The sequence below is a fragment of the Merops nubicus genome, unplaced genomic scaffold (assembly GCF_000691845.1).
Source record: "Merops nubicus isolate BGI_N331 unplaced genomic scaffold, ASM69184v1 scaffold40649, whole genome shotgun sequence".
NCBI lineage: Eukaryota > Metazoa > Chordata > Aves > Coraciiformes > Meropidae > Merops > Merops nubicus.
This window is the reverse complement of record NW_008633842.1, coordinates 23,414-43,106: the sequence shown is the minus strand read 5'-3', so window position 1 is coordinate 43,106 and position 19,693 is coordinate 23,414. Positions and strand designations below refer to the sequence as shown.

The 19,693-nt window shown below is 47.4% G+C and overlaps 1 protein-coding gene across 1 annotated transcript in view; it reads right to left on the bottom strand.

Annotated features, from left to right (window-relative positions):
* Window positions 1-2,474: 2,474 nt before the first annotated feature.
* BCOR (BCL6 corepressor) overlaps window positions 2,475-19,693 on the bottom strand; it is a 38,259-nt gene continuing 21,040 nt past the window's right edge. Inside the window, exons 9-15 of the mRNA XM_008948380.1 lie at window positions 19,078-19,406; window positions 18,476-18,745; window positions 13,230-13,396; window positions 6,398-6,543; window positions 5,125-5,202; window positions 4,765-4,915; window positions 2,475-3,596 (exon numbers count right to left, since the gene is read on the bottom strand). Of these exons, the coding sequence (XP_008946628.1) occupies window positions 3,302-3,596; window positions 4,765-4,915; window positions 5,125-5,202; window positions 6,398-6,543; window positions 13,230-13,396; window positions 18,476-18,745; window positions 19,078-19,406 (1,436 nt within the window). The 3' untranslated portion in view covers window positions 2,475-3,301. The remainder of the gene's footprint in view (window positions 3,597-4,764; window positions 4,916-5,124; window positions 5,203-6,397; window positions 6,544-13,229; window positions 13,397-18,475; window positions 18,746-19,077; window positions 19,407-19,693) is intronic.

Below are 19,693 nucleotides of genomic sequence, written 5' to 3'. Positions count from 1 at the left end.
CTATTGCACCAATGGTTCTTCAGCACCTCCACGGGGCAGCGCAACCTCCCAGCCAGACTAATCCAAGTGATAAGCAGGGGAAATTCAAGGAAACGCCTTGGCTTTGGCCCCAACAGCAACAACACTGCACTTTCACCTCGCAGAAGGCAGGGCATGGGACTGGCAGGGTTTTACCATCCCCAAAGGCTGCATTTCTGTTGCTGAACTTTTTATTAACCTGGAGCAATGCCAGCAGTGTGAAGCGAGTATCTTTGACCCAAGGAGGATGCACGGGAAAGGGCTTTAAAGGAGAGCTGTGTGAGTCCAGAAGCTGAAATGCTGAATATCAGCCCCCTCCCAGCCCTGCCCTGCCTCTGAGCTGGCTGGATCTAGCTCGGTCCCCAGCTCCACACCATGCAGGATCCATCCAGCGCCGGTGCCGGCAAGGCAGACAGCTTTTCCACTCCCCTGCCTATGCTCACCACCACCGAGCTCGCTCCCTCCTGGCATGCTGCCATCTCGCCTCTCCCCAAGGTAACTATCGCCTGGGTTTGCCTACTGCAAAACTAGGCATGCAGCCAGCCTCTCCCATGACGGTCTCTCCGAAACCACCCACAATAGGGTCAAGGCAAGCCAGCCTCGTGTGCCCAGCAGCATGGGATCCTGCCCTCCTCCTTCGCTGAGTGCTCCATGCTCTCTCGAGCACCCTCGCACAGCAAAGTTTCTTTAAAAAAGTATATCCTGTAAGATAAAATGGTTGTGTTATGTCAAGGGACAGCACTGCCATCAGGTGTTCCCCACCACGGCCCTATTTTTAGAGCGCAGACAGGCCCCAGCACAGTCAGACACTTGCATTACTACAGCATGAGGCTGTTTCTGTGTTTGAGCAGCGACCCAAGTGCCAGGGTGGAGAAGGCCCAACTGTACTCGGTGGAGACAGTGGGAAGCTGACTAAGCAGAGGCATTTGGAGAGCATGTGCTCAAGATCATTTTGAGGAGCTGGCCAGAAGAGGAAGCTGCATCAATCTTCTGTTTGCCTGCAGGGCACAGCGAGAGCTGAGGTGTGTGCCATGCACCCCTGGAAGCAGGACAAAGCTGATTTATGCTCAGCTCAAACCATCCAAGCATTACGCAGCTGATCAGATAAACGTGTCTGTAACAATTCCCTTTAACATTCTCCCTCACCTGAAGGTTTTCTGGTCCCCTTCTGCTTTCTGGGAAAATCAGGGGGTAAAAGCAGCCGGCACTGGAGAGTAGAGATGTCTGTGTTCAGTTCCTTGCAAAGCTGGAGGCTGGCTTAAAAAGAAATCCAGGGTGGGTGTGTGAGCCTTACAGGACATACCACCATCATTCTTATCCAAAGTCTGGAGAAACACGTCAGTGGTTGTACTAGGACTAAGAATTCTGTCCTATGTGGAATTAGGACTTCAGCTGCCAGCGGCAGACAGCTGTTGGACCTCTCTCTCACCTCCTGGTTCAGTCAAAAACCACCTTACCCCTAGAAGCAGTCCCACTGTAAGCCACACTACAAAGGGTTGCCAAAAGACTCAATGGCAACACACCACTAGAAGCATCAGCCCTGCGTTTTTCCCTCTGAGGCACCTTTAGGGATGAAGTGTCTTTCTCCCCTACCTTCAGGATGAGGGTAATTCACATCCTTTCTTAAGCTCCCCCAAGTGCAAAGATTTTACCTGCAATACACTGTTCATCAATCAAAAACCTCTGAGCCTCACTGCTCCAAAGGTTTCCCCAGATGCTTTCCTCAGATGGACGAAGTGCGCTGCTCGAGAGCCTTTTGGTGGGTGTCCCAGACCTCATCAGAAGAGCAGTGTGATTTAAAGATCTCAGCTGAAGCATTTGGTTATCACAGGATATACTACTGTTAGAAACATCCCAAAAGCAAACCTCAGGAGTTTGGGTTCACAGCAAGGACTTCTTTCCACAAGGGGAAGGGCAGAGCCAGACCCTTAAGAAAGGGTCTGTCCGAGCCCAGGGAGCCCAACCTCTTAGATGCAAGTTCCTGAGCTGTGTAACAGTGATGTTCTGGTCACCGTCCCTTTCAATCCCCTCAGAGTGTGCTCACAGCTTTAATGCTCCACATTAAAACCAAAGCATTTACCCTGGTACTATTTTCCTCCCCTCCGCAGACACCACTGAAAAGAGAAATCAGTCGGTTCAACTTAAAACAACGACAAAGTAGAGAAAATAACTGAACTTATTCACAACTCTCTAAAAGGCAATGTAGAAAGTATGGCGAATGTCACTTTTAAATCTCTGTCCCACAAAAGGCAACTGCCAGATGTTTTCTTGTAACCTTGGATTTGGAGCTTCAGTGCGGACTCTACCTCAGAGGTAGATGTCATCAGCTGCTGGCAGGCACCTCTGTCAGCTCTGCCCTGTTTCGGGAACCACACGGAGCCTCTTCTCATAAACATTAATGAGTTGGAGCCTGCCTTGCAACTAGGCACGGAATTAATGGGAGACACTTCAGCCTCTTCATTTCTCAACAGTTTTATTGCCTTTAAGAAAATTTTTGTAAAATATAAATACAAAGGCAGGAGATTTACTTACAAAGTTAAAACACAGATCTCAAACATAAACACACAATTCAGAAAATTTAGTTTATGTACAGTTTCAAGCAACTTCAACATATGTTAGTTTTTCAATATTTTACAAGGTACAGAAAAAATAGTTCAAAGTCTTCTTTAAATAAAGAGCATAAAATGTTTAAACATATACAAACAATCTGGTTTGATGTGTGAAAACTAAATTTCACAGCTTTTAAATTAGGATATAAAAGTTCTTACAATTAGTTGATGTGTATGGATATGGTTTAATTTATATTACAAACTATTGAATTATATTCAATAGTGCTTACCTGGCCAAAGCAGGTAATTCTGTAAACAAAAGAAGAAAAATAATAACACCAAGTGCCTTACCGAATTCTGTCTCCCAAACAAGCCACATGACTTTGATCACATCACCTAGAAAAAGTATGTTCTGTGTAATCAGTGCTTTGTATGAAACAAAGTCAATGTGTGGGTGTGTTCTTTAAAAAAAAAAAAGTGTTCCGAGTAATAACAAACTTATCCCAAAGCCTGTGTGCATTTAAAGAAACATTATATAACAATTTTGTAAAAACTGATTGAATTTAAAAAAAAATTCTTCCAAAATCCATCCAACTGGAGTTCAGATTTCTTATATAAAGGAAAGATATTTTCATATTTAATAGTGTCCTTTCTTTACAGAAACAATTGCATTTGAACACATATACATAAAGTAGTAACTTTATAGAGCACTGTACATTAAATGGCCTGATGGTTCACCAGAGGATGTCAAAGGGAGAGTCCTCGTGTGGATGCAACCAGTGAAGCGAGGAGCCGAGCAAGGTCTTGAGCTCGCTTGTGAACTCTACCAAGTCCAACAGCTCTTTGCTCTCCGGGTTAAAAGCTTCAAGGTCCGTAGCACAAGAGAACAACTGGCTGAGGGAAGTCTGTTTGTAAAACTCTGCCTCCGTGATGGTGACAACTTCCAGATTGGGGAAGTTGCAGCGGAAGATGCGAGATGACATTTTTAGCCTCTTCACCACGTCCGAGAGCAAAAGCCAGTTTCGCGGTCTGTGGAAGCGAAGGAGAAAAAGGCTCAAATAACCGGCGGTACGTCAGGGCCTTCCTGGCTCTCCATTGCACCTGTGTGACAAACGCTCCTTGAGCGTCACTGCACAAACAGCCTCCCTGGAATCAAGGCCACTTTCCAGAGGGTGTCACATGTAGTAGACGTGCAGGGGCGTATGTATTTACTCACAGTACCACCGCCCACAGCTTTGGGGTGGGGGGGGGACCAGGCACCCAGGGGCACTGGAGCCTATACACCCAGGGCTCATGAGCGGACACGTGGGTCAGCACCCATCCCGATGGCTGCTCACAGGGTTAAAGGTTTCCCCGGCTCACCCAAACTCCTATTTAGCAAGTCAGAAAACAGCCTAAACTTATAATCAGAAATTTCAGCACCTCTGACTTCCAGAGATGCTAATATTAAATACAAGTCAACAGAGGGCTTCTTCTTCAAATTAAGAATACAAGTGTTTTAATTCAATCTTTGTCTTGTCCACTCGGGGACATAAGTTATATCCATCACCCAAATCACAAAAGCACGCTAAAACCCACACTCCTGCATGATTAATATTTAAAACTATTTTTCCCATGGCTGTCATCAAAACTGGTGCAAATGACAAACAGTAGCTGTTTATGAAGCTAATTTATATCTTGGATATAACGATAAAATTTTCCAGGTCTCTCTTTATTATTAAGTATCATATTATCTTCTGCAAGATGTTTTTTTGATAGGATTCAGGGCTTTAAATCAGTTTTGCTGGTACGTCTAGAAGAGCAGTAACGGTGTCGTTTTGTCATCCACAGAAGTGTGTCCACTCAGCAAAACAGAAAAGTCCATCACATAAAATAAAGAACACCTCACAAACATGAGATCCAAATTCGAGTGTTCTAAGTATTTTGGAATGTTACACCAAGATGCCTGGTAGGAGGGAAGGAATCTGTGTTCAAACACCATTTGTTCAGCTCAGGAGTATGGCACGCAAAACACAGCCCTGACAAGTCAGCCGCTCCCCCTCTCACCCTCCATTAGCTTCTTTCTAAAAAGCCTGGCAGTTTCAGTATTGTGCTCTCGTTTACGTTAGGTAAATGCAAACTCATTTCCCCACAGACACAAACTGCTGCCATCCCAAGCAGATCGTCTCAGCTATTTTTACCCTGTATTTGTTCTTACCCCTGAGAGAGACACACTTGAATGTTGTAACACGGCAAGGGAGGTTCATCTGAAAATTCAAATTCAAACACGTCACTAAAGCTATCTTCATCTTCGTCACTTGGGCCAGGAGGATTTGCCAAGACGTCAAATCCAGAATCATCTTTTGGATCTAAATAAAATTGAATAAAGGTGCCAAGTCAGCATGGGAAGAGACTGATGCAGGTCTTGCTTTTTCTTTCACTAATGTGACCTGTAAATAAAATGAGTTGCTTCCTTCCTAGCTTCCTTTACCATAAAAACCAAATAGCCCCCAGCCCCACATGCTGCATGTTTTCAAAGTCTCCACATACAAAGAAATAAAGGGTAACATTTGCTCACCGCACACAGAGCTGCCATAGAAATCCCAGTACAAACCAGGGTCATCAACACTCCGACCTTGCAGGTCAGTTAAATACTCTGGAGAGGAAAAAACAACAACAAAAACATACTGATGAGAACAAAAAGCTGGCAAGTGTGTCATACGGTCTCACTACGCAACCTCCATACCTTCCATCAAAAAAAGCCCACACTTTATTCCTGACGCCCATGCTACCAACACCCATGTACACCATTCCTACAGATATTCCTGGAATTTGCCCTTCTCCTACACCCTTTCTTCCGTCACACCAAATAACGACCCACCACATTAAATCATCACCCAAAGTCTAAAAGGGACACACCGAACCTTAAACTTCAGAAACTGAGAGTGGCATTTTATTTTTGTGAAAGGTAGGATGTACTAAGCCTTTTAGCCTGCACAGTTATTGTGGACACCAACTTCAGGGTGAAACAGCAGCCCCAAAGAAACCAATGGAAAAGGTTTTTCCACATCGATCTATTAAGAAGATGGGATTCTTTTCTACAGACATAATGTGGGAGTTTTGCTAGCTGAGCTGATGAAAAGCTATTGGGATTCAAGATGCTAAGAAGTCCAAGATACTGGACTTTACAAGCATCCTGATACACCTGTAGGCTTTCTACGCAGCAACATTTAAACAGGTAAGTGGATGAGTACTTAAATGCATTGACTGTGAACACTAAAAACATTTTCAGAGGCAAGTTATTAGGGAATGCAAGTGCCTTTATCCCAAACAAACAGGTAAAAAAAAATAAAACCATGTTAGAAGATAGACATGTTTAAAGGCAAGAGCCTTTAACAGTTTTACAGCATTTCAGATATAAAATGAGGTAGAACTTGCAAAAAGGTATGTACTAGAAGGATAAAGGCAAGCCCACAGGAAAATATGATGTTGTTTAACAAACAGCTGTTCGATTTAGCAAGCTTCCTATTTTCGTTTCAAGCAGAAAACTGAAGGCACCAAAGCAGTCTGTTGGCCTCCCACCAACCTACCTATCAAATCTGATAGTGGCATAATCCTTATGACTTGTTAAGAGTTTCCGTTAGAAGGAGCTCCCATGCATGGCTCATGGCAGACATGGCTTCCCACATGCAGCCATGGGGCTTCTGCAGGTAGAGAGGGAGCTACTGCAGCCTACCCTAACGCTCCTTGGCATGGAGCCATCCCTGCCAGGCAGCAGGGACTTTGGAAAGTCAAGGAATGTCCCCCCATTTGCCGTGACCAGCAAAGCTCCATGCCACATGGCCATGCACCTGTGAGGAAGGTCTCCATGAGCTCACTGTGGGTCATTTTCACGATGGTCCTCCCAGAGTAGGTCGCAAGCGTTGGATCAGCACCATAGGACAGTAACAGGCGGACAATTTCCAAGTGATCATTTTCAACTGCATCATGAATAGGTCTAGGGGGGACAAAAAAAGACCATGGTCTTAAATTTTGACTCAATAGTATCATGCAAATGTGTTTGTCAAGAAACTTCTGACTTCAGATCAAAGTTATTTATAGCAAATAACACTATTAATACAGCTGCCAATCATCTGATTGTCAGTTTTACTTGCACATCACCCCCTCCCCTCTTGTCTTTTCACAGACTGCTCGGGGCAGATAGTTCTGTTCCGTCTATTCACTGCCATACATATTTTGAGGGCCAGTAAAATAATTACACCGCTGCAACAGAAAGCAGGAGTTTGCAGGAAGCCTCACAAACATCACTTTGCTGTAAGTCACTCTACTGTTCCAAATCTCCACCAATTTAACAGCGTGTTGTGGAGCAAGGGCTCGTTCAGCCTGCCTCTGGGCGAGCACAGAAATCAGTTACCCAAAGCACCTGAATTATGTACACAGAAATAAGTTATGAAAATTTGCTGAGAATTAAACTTCCACGCTACATCCTTTTTAAATAGTACTTGTGAATATATTGGCAGCACAATTCATCCCTTCTACTTGGAGAATGGAAAAACGTGTTATTTTAAGTGTAGTCTACCCAGAAGTTAGCGCATTTTACGCAGCACGAGCCATCTGTACAAGCTCAGACATAGACGTTATAAGCCTACAGAAGGATTATTCATTAATACACATGGCCTGCAATTCCAGGTTTAGAATTCCTTATCGCTAATTATAAATTGCATTAATTTTTCCCTTTAAAATTGATTGTACGTAACAGGGAGTTGTCTGGAAGTGGAATGTTATTACTCTTCAGACTAATGAAGATGTGTTAAAATCCCATCTTTCCCTTAGATGGCAATGAGCAGAGGAGCTGACAGCAACCATGGCAGTTCAACTCAACTCTACACACCTCCTTCCTTAGGCTGCCAACACTGCTGCCCCCCAACAAGGCTTTCAACAGAGGTATTAAAAGGCAAGAGAAGGAAGGAAGGACTTTAACTAGGATCACGTACTGCCTTCCTGGAAAGCTTTTAGAATGACATGACAAGGAGTCATCTGGAAGCACAGACAAGCAAACCCTTCAACTCCATCTACCCATCTGCCAAGCAATGCTTGGCTAACAACCTCTGCAAGGAGGCCACGTCCCACCACTCCTTCTGCCACACGCAGCAAAGTATCCTCACCACTTTGGTATGGGCTGGCATCCACATGAGCTCAGGGCAGAGGTGATGCAGATCAAACCAGCCAGAACAGGAAGGCACACCACCATTTTCCCATCTATCACACAGCACTGCTGGTAGGAGGGAGACCCTAATCAATCTCAAACAGAAGGATGTTCCAGGTGTGTTTACCCCAAGTAGTTCCCAGCAGGTCGTGACTCAGGGTGATTAACGCCTGTTACACGTGAGGCACGCTCACTTGCCCTCACCTTGCTGGAACACCGCATGCAGTTTTGGTTTTGGTGCATGCACACCATGTTGACAGGAGGAGGTGCACTTGGGAGAGTTTGGTGCTTGTCCCCTATGGAGAAAGGACTTATCCTGCGCTGCTTGCCTCCTGCACACCCCAGGCCACCAACGCAGCAAACAAGCAGGTGATCCTCGCGCTACTGAGCACAGTCCTCAGTTCAGCTTGTGCCACTCCTGAGACACCCAGCACCAGAAAGCACAACACATGCACACCTTCCAAGCCCAATGTGCTGCTCTTCGAAAGCCACTTTCGCATTTTAAAACCAGAGAGGTCCATGAGGATCACTTGCAAAGGGTCAGGATATCCCTTCTCCATTTCTCAGGGAAGTCTCTAACGTAGCAGTGAAGCCACCTGACGTCCCCGAGACAGATGGTGCTGGAGAAGGCAGCTTTCCCAGGGTCCTCTGCAAGCCTCAGCCTCCCACCGCCACCCACCGACTCAGGGCTCCCACAGCACCAGCTGCCTGAGCAGCACCCAGCACGCCCAGGATCTGGCCAGCGCTCGATGTCCCAGGCAACACAACGCCAGGTGCAGCAAGCAGTAAGGGTGCTGGCAGGGGGGCTGAAGTTACCGGGTGTTCCTGGCTGTCAGCAGGCACCCGAGGCCTGAGCCCTCGGGTCATGACACTCTGAGCATCCACAGCCGGGAAAGGTCAGCCTGGCCACCGCCCTCCTGGCCTCCACTGGGCCTGAAGCGTCCCTGGCTGAAAGCCTGGCAAGAGGCACCAGGAACAGACGAGAGTTTTGGCTGCAGCCAAAATGCTGGGGACGCTTTTTCTCCCCCGCTCCCTCGCTTTACTGGAGTCTTTAATTTTCAAATGTTTTCCATTTTATTTTAGAATTAGAATTTTCTAGGTTTGGGGAGGGTAGAAAGAGAGTGTTGTGGGTTTATTGGTCTGTGGGTTTTCTTGCTTGTTTTGTTTTTCTTTTTAAATTGACTTACCTAAGTGGCTTTTGAAGCAGTAATGAATTCAAGATGATCCCTTAACTTATTAAAAACAGCATCTAAATCACCACCCAGTGTTTCAATCGATTTAACAACACCCGTGTGAGTTTATTAAAGGACACCTGGGCATTCCCCAGGAAGGAAGAATTGGAATGCATGGGCTACAACCCCAGCATAGGGACCCCCTTCCCTTTCTGCGCGTCACCCAGCCTGGCACGGTGTGGCAGGCAGGGCAGAGTTCTTTGTCACCTGCTGGAGCACAGGGAGGCCACCCTGGGCACGAGAGGAGACTTTATAGAGGCAAGGGGAAGGAAAGGTGCAGTAAAGTCTTGCAGAAGGAGGAAGAACAATAAATAGAAGGAAGTGAAGGAAGGAGAAAAAAAACACTGGAGGGGGGGGGCAGGGAAGAAAAAGTCGATTCCCCATAGATAAGACAGAGGGAAAAAGGCAATAAGAGAGTGCTGACAGACTCTTTTACTGGCTAGCACAGCTTCTTGGCAAGCTCACAAGCAGGACCGAGCAAAGGCACAGCTACTCCTTTGCTTCTCCCACCCGAGCCGGCAGAGGAGGGAGTACTTCTCAGTCTTGGCAGAGTTTAACCATCCTCTTTGTAGGATGCAAGAGCAACTACTGGCAACTTTTTGAGATGTGAAAAAAAGATCCCTGGGAGTCCTTTCCTGGGCTGCTTTGCCCATCTAATCTTTTCCACCCTGAGCATCGTGGAAATAAACACTCTCTATCCCTAATGGTACAGTTAATGGTAGTACAGCTCGTTTCTAAAACAAACCCTTCAAAAGGCCCCAGAAGGATCTGGGGACATTCGAGAGCTGCAATATTCTACAGGAGACACACATCTCAACCCTCTCTTGAGTACTGTTGAGTTCTTCCTACTATTTTTACCGCTACTGAAGTTAGGAAAACATTTCACTGGGGGTTTATCATTCCACCACCAAAATTATAAACTATTTAGACCAGCCAGGGTTTGCTCTCAGCCTTTCAGGCACCACCAGAATTTCCCCTGCTGCAGTAAGAGGCCTCGTAATTCACCGAGCAGTGCTGTGTCCTGGCATTTTACTTTTACTCCCATCTACTCTGTTATGCAACACTTCCCCACGGAAGAGGCAAAGCACAAGTTGCAGGAGGGCAGCTACGGCGGCCACCTCTCCGTTAACGCAATTAGCTGCTGGAGGGTATGGCTCTGCCAAGCCCCGCTGAAAGGATGCAGGAAGAGAGCCATCTTGGCATGGTCCTCCCAGGGAAAAAATAAAAAAGGCTGAGCTCATCAGCCGCCAGCAAGAAGGATAAAGCAAAACTGGCTTGCGGAGAGCAAGTCTAGAGACGAACTCTGAAGCAACGGAGGGACCTTGCTAACAGGCAGGGGATGCCTGTCTCTCTGGCTTGTGGCTTTGTTTCTAAAGCAGTGCTGGTTCACCTAGGTCATGCTGTGGAGGGGAAGAGGAGGAGAACAAGTGTATAAGGCCAAATCTGCCAGCAACCATCCTTGCTGATGTCAGGCACCGGTCACTGAACAGCCCTTGTTGAGCTACTGCACTTACTAGGGTCCTGTCAGGGAAAGAAAGCACTCACCTCTTAAGCACAGTCTATTATTATTTATAGGCAAGACGATTAAGAGCCCTTAGTGACTGTGCCACCGCTGAGGCAGGTCTTAAAGATCTCGCCCCATTCTACAATGATCTTTAATTAGCCACTAATTCAGCAGCAGAGTGCTTTGTGTATTCAGGGTCTGCAGGCCCTGCATTTGGAGAGCCATCATCAGCACTGAGTTTAAGGGGGAACTTAGCCTGGCCAGGCGTGCTGTGCATAGGGCAGGCAGAGGGACACGGTGGGCTGCAGGCAGCAGCATGCATGCAGGCAGAGCCCCAGCGCTGAGCTGAGGGTGAGGGGAAGGACTGCACCACATCTACACACCCCAAACGCCAGCACTTCCTTGCCCTGTCCTGCCCTGCCACTAGTCCAGCGCTCCATTTGCTTTTGGCTTCACCAAGATTTCTGACAGTGTAAGGAACCAGAGGCTGCAAGGCTACTGCAACTCCTGAACTCAACACAGACTGGCTGCAAAGGTACATCAAAGGTAATACCAAAGCAAGAGGCTCAGGTCTTCTCTTCGCTTTCAAAACTTGAACAGCTGCAAGGCCATCGTGTTGGTGGGAGCACCTGCAGCATTTCAGACAGGACTGAGAGTTGCACGGACTTTGCAGAACTTTCCTGTTCTGGACCTTCCAGCATCACCAGAAATATCTTTGGCTAGTGGGCCTGTGAGGGGACAGAAGGGGCACTGAGGCATATTCAGTGTAGCTAAAGAAGCAGCAGAGAGGGAGGAGTTTTTGATAGTGGGCTCCTTTGGGGTTTTTTGGTTTCAAGATTCTACTGTCTTTCCAAGGGGTGAATGACTTCAGGAATTTGAATTTTAAAAGCAACACAGTTGAGGAAGTCAGACACTTCTTTCCTCCCAAGAGTTAGAGGAGAAAAACCTAGTTAGGCTTCATCGGATTTGTTTTATGAATATCATGAAGTACTCCACAGAGACAGAGAAGCCTGACCCTACCAAAAGGTAGGGGATAACACTGATCAGAAGTTCTTTACAGATGCTTCTGCTCTCTGTCCTGACCAACTCAGGGCAGCTAGACCATCTTTCATCTGTATATTAGATGAGTTTTGTATTCATGCTGTCTGTTGGGCAACTTTTCAAACAAAAAATAAGTCTGCCATCAGAAAAAAAAAAGGGAACCTCAAGCTGAGTTCTGACATTTCCGTCTAAGATCAGATCATTATTATGTTCATTTTTAACATGCATTTTCCTCATCACAGCTTTTCAGGGTACATAAGCCAAGTTTCTTTCTTGAAAATCAGTTCCATCTGTGAATCGAAATCAAAGGTGGACTCTGAACTGACGAGTGATTAAGACTGGTCAGAAACTTCCTGGCGTTATTTTTCTATAAAAGTTATTGCAGCAACTGAGACAAAAATCATTCAAGATTCTTTTTACGGCAACTCGCTGCTGTTACACAGGTCGCATATTAAAGCTGGACAGCAGAAAAACGCGGGGCTATTTCTCAGCCTAGAGAGCTGAGGCTTCTTAGAAAGCAGTGGGAGATAGAGAAGGAATCTGACAAGCCAGCCAGGGTTTCAGTGTTTCTCCAGAAAATTCCTTTGGGCAGTGATGGGCTGGTAATGATGGACCATCAGAAACTTCCAATGGACCATCCTAACTAGCCCCTTTGGGACTTTTGTTTTCCTGACTCCTCCCCTCCCAAGCTAATAAATAAAAAGCTTAAAAACAAAAGAGGCAGACTCTTAGTTATGCTAATTTTACTTCCCAGGCTATTTGGATGGCATAGTGAATGAGATAAACCATTTCAGATAACAAGCTGCAGGAGCTTCACAGAATACAAAGAGACCCGTCCTCAAAATGCATAGACTGGACCCTAAAATGCATAGACTGGATAATGGTCTGCATATGCTGAGGGCAAGTTACCCCAAGGTCAGCCCCACAGAGGTGGTCAAAAACATCATTTAGGAGATGCCCAAGAAGCTTATGAAAGGTGGTGAGCTGCATTCCCATCTCCACAAAGCAAAAACGAAAAGCTCACTGATCTACTCTGCCAGCACAGGAACTGGTGTCAAGTAACTAGTAAGCACCCCTACTATTATGTGAAGGAAACTAAAAAAGGCTAATGTGGGATTCAAAAAAACCAAAACAATCCGAAATATCAAATGAGCAGACAGTTTAACAGTTCAATGAAACGACATTTTTACATGGCTTATAGAGGTCTCGAACACCCGATCTCCGCAATAGCCTCAAGTGCTCTTAAAAGCAACCCTGTGAACAAGGCAAAGCCCACTCTTTTGGCACAACTCGAAGGGCCTGGAGCACATGCGAGCAGGGCTGCAGCTCAAGTATCACACCTTCCTGCCCTGAAGCTGGCAACTTCACAAAGTCTTTCAAAACCAAAGCACAACTTGTTAAGAATCCCAGAAGAAAAAAAAAACTACACCGAACTCAAGTTGCAACGAAGTGCACCCCCAACACTTTATTAACTGGAGGAGGTCTCCGGGTCCTGCATGCTCCTGCTCAAGGACCAGGAACAAGGGGGACACCCTGCAGGAGGTCTGTGGTAGCGTTACCTCTTTTGAGGGTTCACGCAGGATGGGGGGGGGGATAAGTGGAAGATAAAGGAGAGGCATAAAGACAGAGGGAAGACTCCTGAAGACAAGAGACTGCCCAGTGGTGGTGGCCACCCGATGCTGGGCTGGGGTGCTGCTAACCTGGTTCCATCCTGAGCGCTGCAGTTGACGTCAGCCCCGTACTCAAGGAGATGCCGCACGATGCTCAGCCAGCCCCTGGCACAGGCCTCATGCAGGGCACAGTAACCCGCATTGTCACGATGATTCACATCACACACCTTGTTTTCCAAACAATACAGAACCACTTCCTGGAAATAGGAGGAAAAACAGATACACGGAGTTATTTCTTGCTGTGGAGATGCACGGATTTATCTTCTTGAAGGAAAAGGTGAGTGGGGAAAGGGCAAAACACAAAATCTCTACAATATGGCTCAATTACCCTAAGTTACCCTCTTTGAGATGGGTCAGTCAAAAGGAAAAGAAAAGAGGGAGGTGTTGAAAAAGGTGTTTATTCGGGAGACACAGTGGAGACCAGGACTCCCCATGAGCAGGCTAGATTGTCTGAAGCAGCACTGAGAGCTCCACGCCCCACGGGGACCTTCCCACAGCCCCCCAGCATCAGGAATCGTCACAGAGGGGGAATGCACAAATACTGCAGACAAAACTCACAGCTTTCCACTTCTCAAAACTTCCATGTGTAAAGCTAGCAGGAAGGTTTTTACTCTTACATCTGCATTTTTTTTAGCAAAAAATTCTGCAAGCACAACAGCAGCACAGCCAACATCAGTTTGATTTTAAAAAGAAAAAGCGCATGACCTGAAACAAAACACATTTAAGACACACAAAGGACAGATTGCTATCGGCAAACAAAAAAAAAAGCCCAGCTCTATCAAGATCGGGGAAATCCCATTTTCACCCACCCTGGTTTTCTGCATGCAGAACTAAAGCCAGGCACCAGGTTCCAATAACGAGCCCGGCGCTGTGGGAAGCCATGTGAATTTAACACAATTCATCTTACAGTCAAATATACCACGGTCGAGAGCCTAGGCCAGACTCAGCTCTGCGCTGTCACGCAGCCTTAAAACAATGACTGCTCCATCACTCAACCAAAAATTTAAGATGCTGCGAGTTTTCCTCGACTTGTGTGAGATGTGAAAGAAAAAAAAATATCTCACATTTCTAAGTGACGCTGCACGTATGAAATAGCCCCCACGTGCCAGGATTAGTGGCAAGCCGTTAATTTTGCATTTGCTCCTCTCGGAGGCTGAGCGACGTCCTCGCAAAGCCAGATAGAGTGTGGGGGGGGCGAACCACCGGGTGCGATGCATTTATTCCTCCCATTTCAAAATCTACCAGGAAGCCCACAATAATCTGTGCTCTGGGTATCCCTGACCTGAGAGCTGGTATCCAGGATACAGCATGAAGCTGCTCTTTTAGCAGGCCCTCACTAACCAGTCTAAAGCGGGGAGCTAATGAGCTGCCCGTCCCAGGCACCAGAGCATCTCCCTCACCTGCCACCAGGATGGAGTGGTCCACCACCTACGTGCGATGCATCCACCTGTTTAACCCGGGATCCCCACAGTCCCACCTCTCACCAAAGAGGGGCTCTTAATGCTCCTGCTCATCAGCCCCAAGGCAGAAAATTCACCCAGAACGGATGTTCTTCACCCTGCACTTGCTCAAGCCCATAAGAAAGGGCTGTGCAAAATTACACCCCGGAGGTATGAATTTTCCTTCAAAATCAGACCCCCCTGCCAGGCAAATTAGCAGATGGATATAGGTAACAGAAGCAGCTGCTGTACTCGGCTCCACTTTTAGCATGCAGTTACCAGTTAAAATAGATTCTGAAACTCAAAATAAAAGACCTTTCATCTATTTTTGTAAAAAGGAAAGGCTCATTCTAGGGCGGAATACCTACTACTGGACGAAACGGATAATTTTGTCGGGCAATTCTGTGTTAAGAGGCTATAAGAAGAATGTCATTAACCACAAAATGTAACCATAAAGACCATAAAACTCTACATTGTTAATTAATTAAATGCCTCATTAACTTTTTTTAACATGATTTATTCAATTTACAAAAAAATAAGCCATCGCTGCCGAATACAGGAACATGTAGTGCCACAAACACACTTTTGGTTTCATGAGCATCTCTCAGTAATTTTGGAGAAAGGCTGTGAAACTGCCACGGGACAATTTAATGTTCAGGTGCTCTCTTTAAACCAGCAATCTGAAAATCACGCGCAGTTAGTTCAAAGAGTCAAGCTAGCACATCACCAGTCAAGATATGTGCCACTGATGGGTCTACTGCCTGCAGTTTGTTAGCCAAATTACAAACAGCAGTGCTAAAAGGTGCAGGCAGATACACGTGCACCTACAAGGGGGTGCCCCTCACTTCGTCTCTCCCACCCATGCTCTGCAGCAGCTCCTGCCCCTTTTCCCAGGCAAGGGGTCAGCGTCCCCCTGCCCATCCCCTACACCCAGGGCACCCTCCCTGCCACCAAGAAGCGCTATTCCCCTCCACCCAACCTTGAAAGATGACCCCTGGGCAAAGCATTACAAATCCAGCCCTAACACCTCCCCGAAGCACCTTGTCAAATGCCAGCCCCCAGAAGTGATGCTCGCTCCTGGGCAGGGTGTGGGAGCCCTAGGGGAGTTGTGCAAGGGCAGGATAATGCTCTGGAGCTCCTGCTCCCATGCCACCAGGGACCCAGGGGCAGACACTCCCCCTTGATAAACCCTGTCTGCATGAGGACCCCCTGGAAACTTCTTGGAAACAAACACCATCCTTCCCCCACCTCTATCACACACACCACATGTTCCTCTAATTTCACTGCCTTCCCAGGCAGGATTTAATCCCAAATTCAGCAGAGAACTTTCCAAGTCCAGACACACAGCAAAAAGCAACAAGCAGCACAAGGAGAGCGTGTTTCCTCTCCCATCAAATTCATTATGCAACACTTTTGCCATTTTTTTTCCCAAGAAGACTTCACGCTCCCTGTAATTCCCCCTTCACAAAAAGTAAATTACAGTTTTAAGACTGGTATTATCTCAAGTAATTTTTTTCCAGTGGGGAAAACGGAATGGATTCAAGAGCGTCCATACACTGGGATGGCTTGCTGACACCCTGATGAAGCAAGGCCTGGCACAGAAGTCCAGCAAAGAGAAGGCAAAGCTTCCCACCAGCTTCCACAGGGTTTTGCTGAGATTGTATGGGTTTGCAGAGCCAAAGACCATTTGCCACACTATCTTTAAGTAGTCTTGTTGGCTGCAGCCCTGCAATTTATCTGACCAGATGCAAGCTGCATTTCTCCTTCAACATTTCACTCTCCTGTCAGCTTTTGCACACAAAACCATAATGGCTTGTGTCCTCCTTCCTGCAGCTATCTGGGGTACATCCATACTGTGCCATTGAGAGTGGGGCAGAGGCACCTGAGCTAACAGCATCTGGGCTCCTAGTGGGTCCAGGAGCAATACACACAGCACACCAGCACCTCTGCATGCCAAAGGTGCCAACGCTGCCTCGGGGTTTGGAGTGGGATCTCTGCGCGGCCGCAGGGCCCTGCCGCAAAGGCAGGCAGGCAGGCTGCCAAGGGCTGGCATGAGCTCACTCAGTCTCAGAGCAGAGCTGTTGGCACTGCTCTGCCCCATATAGCCTTCCTTACACCCACAGGGCTCAGTGGTGCCCCACGGTGCCAGCCGCTTCGCCCTTCCTCTCCCCCATATACCATTCCTGCCACCACCAGGGCTCAGTGGTGCCCCGCGGTCCCAGCCGCTTCCAGCTCCAAGTCCTGCATCAGCACGCAGAGCTCCTTTGCGAGCTGCGGCCCTGGTGATGCGAACTCATCTTTCCTCCCCTGCCACCAAGCTGGCAACGGGCAGTAGGGCTGCCCACTGCCAACACAGCAGCTGCGAGAAGCCCCCATGGGCACACAAGCATCCAGCACTCCCACCTCAGCATCAGCCCCAGGCCACTGAGCTGCAGCCACCAAAGGTTACTGCCCCGCTCACGGGGTCGGCAGAGAACAGATGAGTGCAGCTGACACAGGTCACAGACCAGCAAACAGCCCTGACCCATCTTTTTTTTTTTTTTTTTCAATAGAGGAATTTGTAACTTCTTGACCATTCTGTTTTTTCTGGAGACAAGAAGAAATCCAGCTTTCTACTAACTGTGTTAGTCTAGTTGCTAGCAAGAAAAGCACTACAGCTACACAGCTTCCCTTGCTGACCACAGTACCACACAGCTCACCAGAGGCCAAACGAGCCCCGACATGCAGCACAGCCACCCACCACTCCGAGCCCTGAAAGACACAGACCATGCCGGATCCCAGCAGCAGCCTCTGTAAACAGACTGGGCTCTCCTGCCCTGCACTCAACCACAACAGGACCCGCTGCTGTGCTGTCAACGCCAGGCAAACAATCAAGTCAAACGATCAGACTATTTAGGCCTATTTAAAAAGTGGTGTACACTTGAAATTTTGGGTGAATTCAAGTCAGGAAATCAAAATCCCCAATCAGTGGATGATGGGAAGGCAGTGCGGGGCTCAAGACCAGCTCGAGGTCTGGGCAGCCCTCTTGCCACCACGGCAAACCCTCCAGCCGCGCCAAGGGCTGCCATCGCTCTCTGCAATGAAACACCTCTGCGTCAGATCTGAAGTTGAGCAACGACACTCATACCTACATGCCCATATTTCCCCAATAAAAGCGTGCTTCAAAACAGCAGAGCTAGTGAATTCATCAGTTTCTGATTTTTGTAGCAACAGGGGGGCCGTTTCATTAGACAACATTGTTCCAGCTCTGCCAAGCAGCTCCAGATTCCAAGCATAAAGCATGCAGAGCGCTCCTACCATGCATCTGATCATGCAAGAGGACACTCCAAGCGCTACATCCTGTGTCACATACCAGATACTCCTTGGAGAAAAGAAAATAAAACCCTTCTCCTAAACTACACGCTCTTCACAAGTAACAAAAGCAAAAATTGTACAGCTCATTAAAGATCACCATAAAGACGACTAAAAAAAAAAAAACAAAACCAACGTTTGTTCTGTTTGCAGATGGCTTATATTTAAACGGAAGCGAGGGTTACCAATAAAACTCTACCCTCTGCTCGTGCACGCAGGATGCTGTGCACCCCGCATCCCCACCAACTGACCCCACGGCAGTGGGGACCCACTCCCGCAGCGACCTGCTACCAGAACCCACACGTCGAGGAAGGGGAAGGAGCACGGGAGGAGGGGGGCTCTGAATTTCAGCGACCAAACTGGAAGCTGCTGCTTCACAAAACTTCCACCCATAAAGCTGCAAAGAGGGTTTTAACCTCTGAAATAAGAAACCAAACCAAAACCAAACCTAGCACAAAAATCCCACGGGCGTCAAGGGACCCTTACCTCATACCCCAGGCGTGCCGCCCGCTGCAGCAGCGTTTCCCCTGCGTTCTTATTGACAATGAGCCTCCGTGCTTCGGGTGGCATGGGCCGGCTCGGGGTGCTCTCCTGAGGGGGGCTCACGACCGGCAGCTGCGAAGGCTGTGAGACAGGGAGCAATGAGGGAGTCTGCTGCAGGCGATCGTACAGCTTCTGCTCATATGACTTGGTTGGCGAGGAGTCACAGTCTGAAGTAGGCTCTGGTCGCTTCCTGACTTTCCTCGTTACCGCGACCTGTCAAAACCATTATCGTGGGGGTTTTTTAATCCTCATTTTTACAATACAGCGATGGGATTATGTTTTGCCAGCAAAGAAAAAAATGCTGCTTTTCTACTCATACTTTTTTTTTAATAAAGACCTGCTACAGCTTTTAAATGGAAGATGCCTCAATCCCTGCAACAGCACCTTTAACTCGGGTCAAGAAAAACAAATATGAAACGTGCAAAGCATCCACAGTCGAATGAATGCAATCCCGCTACGCTGCATGCATGACAGCGCATTAGTTTTAAGCAGGCTGGCTCTGCCTTCTGAGAGGCTGGTGGACAATTAAGTCTAAATAAAGATACCTTATCTTCAGCATTTTCGATATCTGTGGTGTCATCCCCTGTCAGAGATGACCTCCTTCTCCTCTCCTGCAGTGCCAAGTGTTTTGTTTTACACTGACGTTTCCCTGGTGGCTTCTCACACTCGCTGTATTTCTGCAGCAGAGATGCGTGTTGGAAATCCTCCTCTTCGTCTGTGTACAGCCCATCTGTCTTCCGGCTTTCTTTAATTTTCTGCTGTTTGGCAGCCAACCTCGAGGCTGGCGTACAGCTTGGCTGAGCCTGCCTTTTGCTGTTTGCATTGGTGGATGAAAGGCTCTTCATGTGCGGAGACACTGGGAATACGGGCAAGCCTAAATGGGAAGGAAAGGCATTACACGTTGCATGGTGTGTTAAAAGGAAAACACATTGCTAGCACTTAATACAAGCTCCTCGACTGCTTAAGAGATCTACCAATTACATTTTCAAATCATTAATATTTTAAGCGTTCCACATTCAAATTGTACATAGCAGCATCTTGCCAGTTAGCGTTGTGTTAACAGTTATAACACTGATAAAAATCACTACACCTGATGCCCCGTGCCAGGTGCCAGGGCACCACGAAGGCTGTGCCGTGCCACGCTGTGCCGTGGCAGGACCG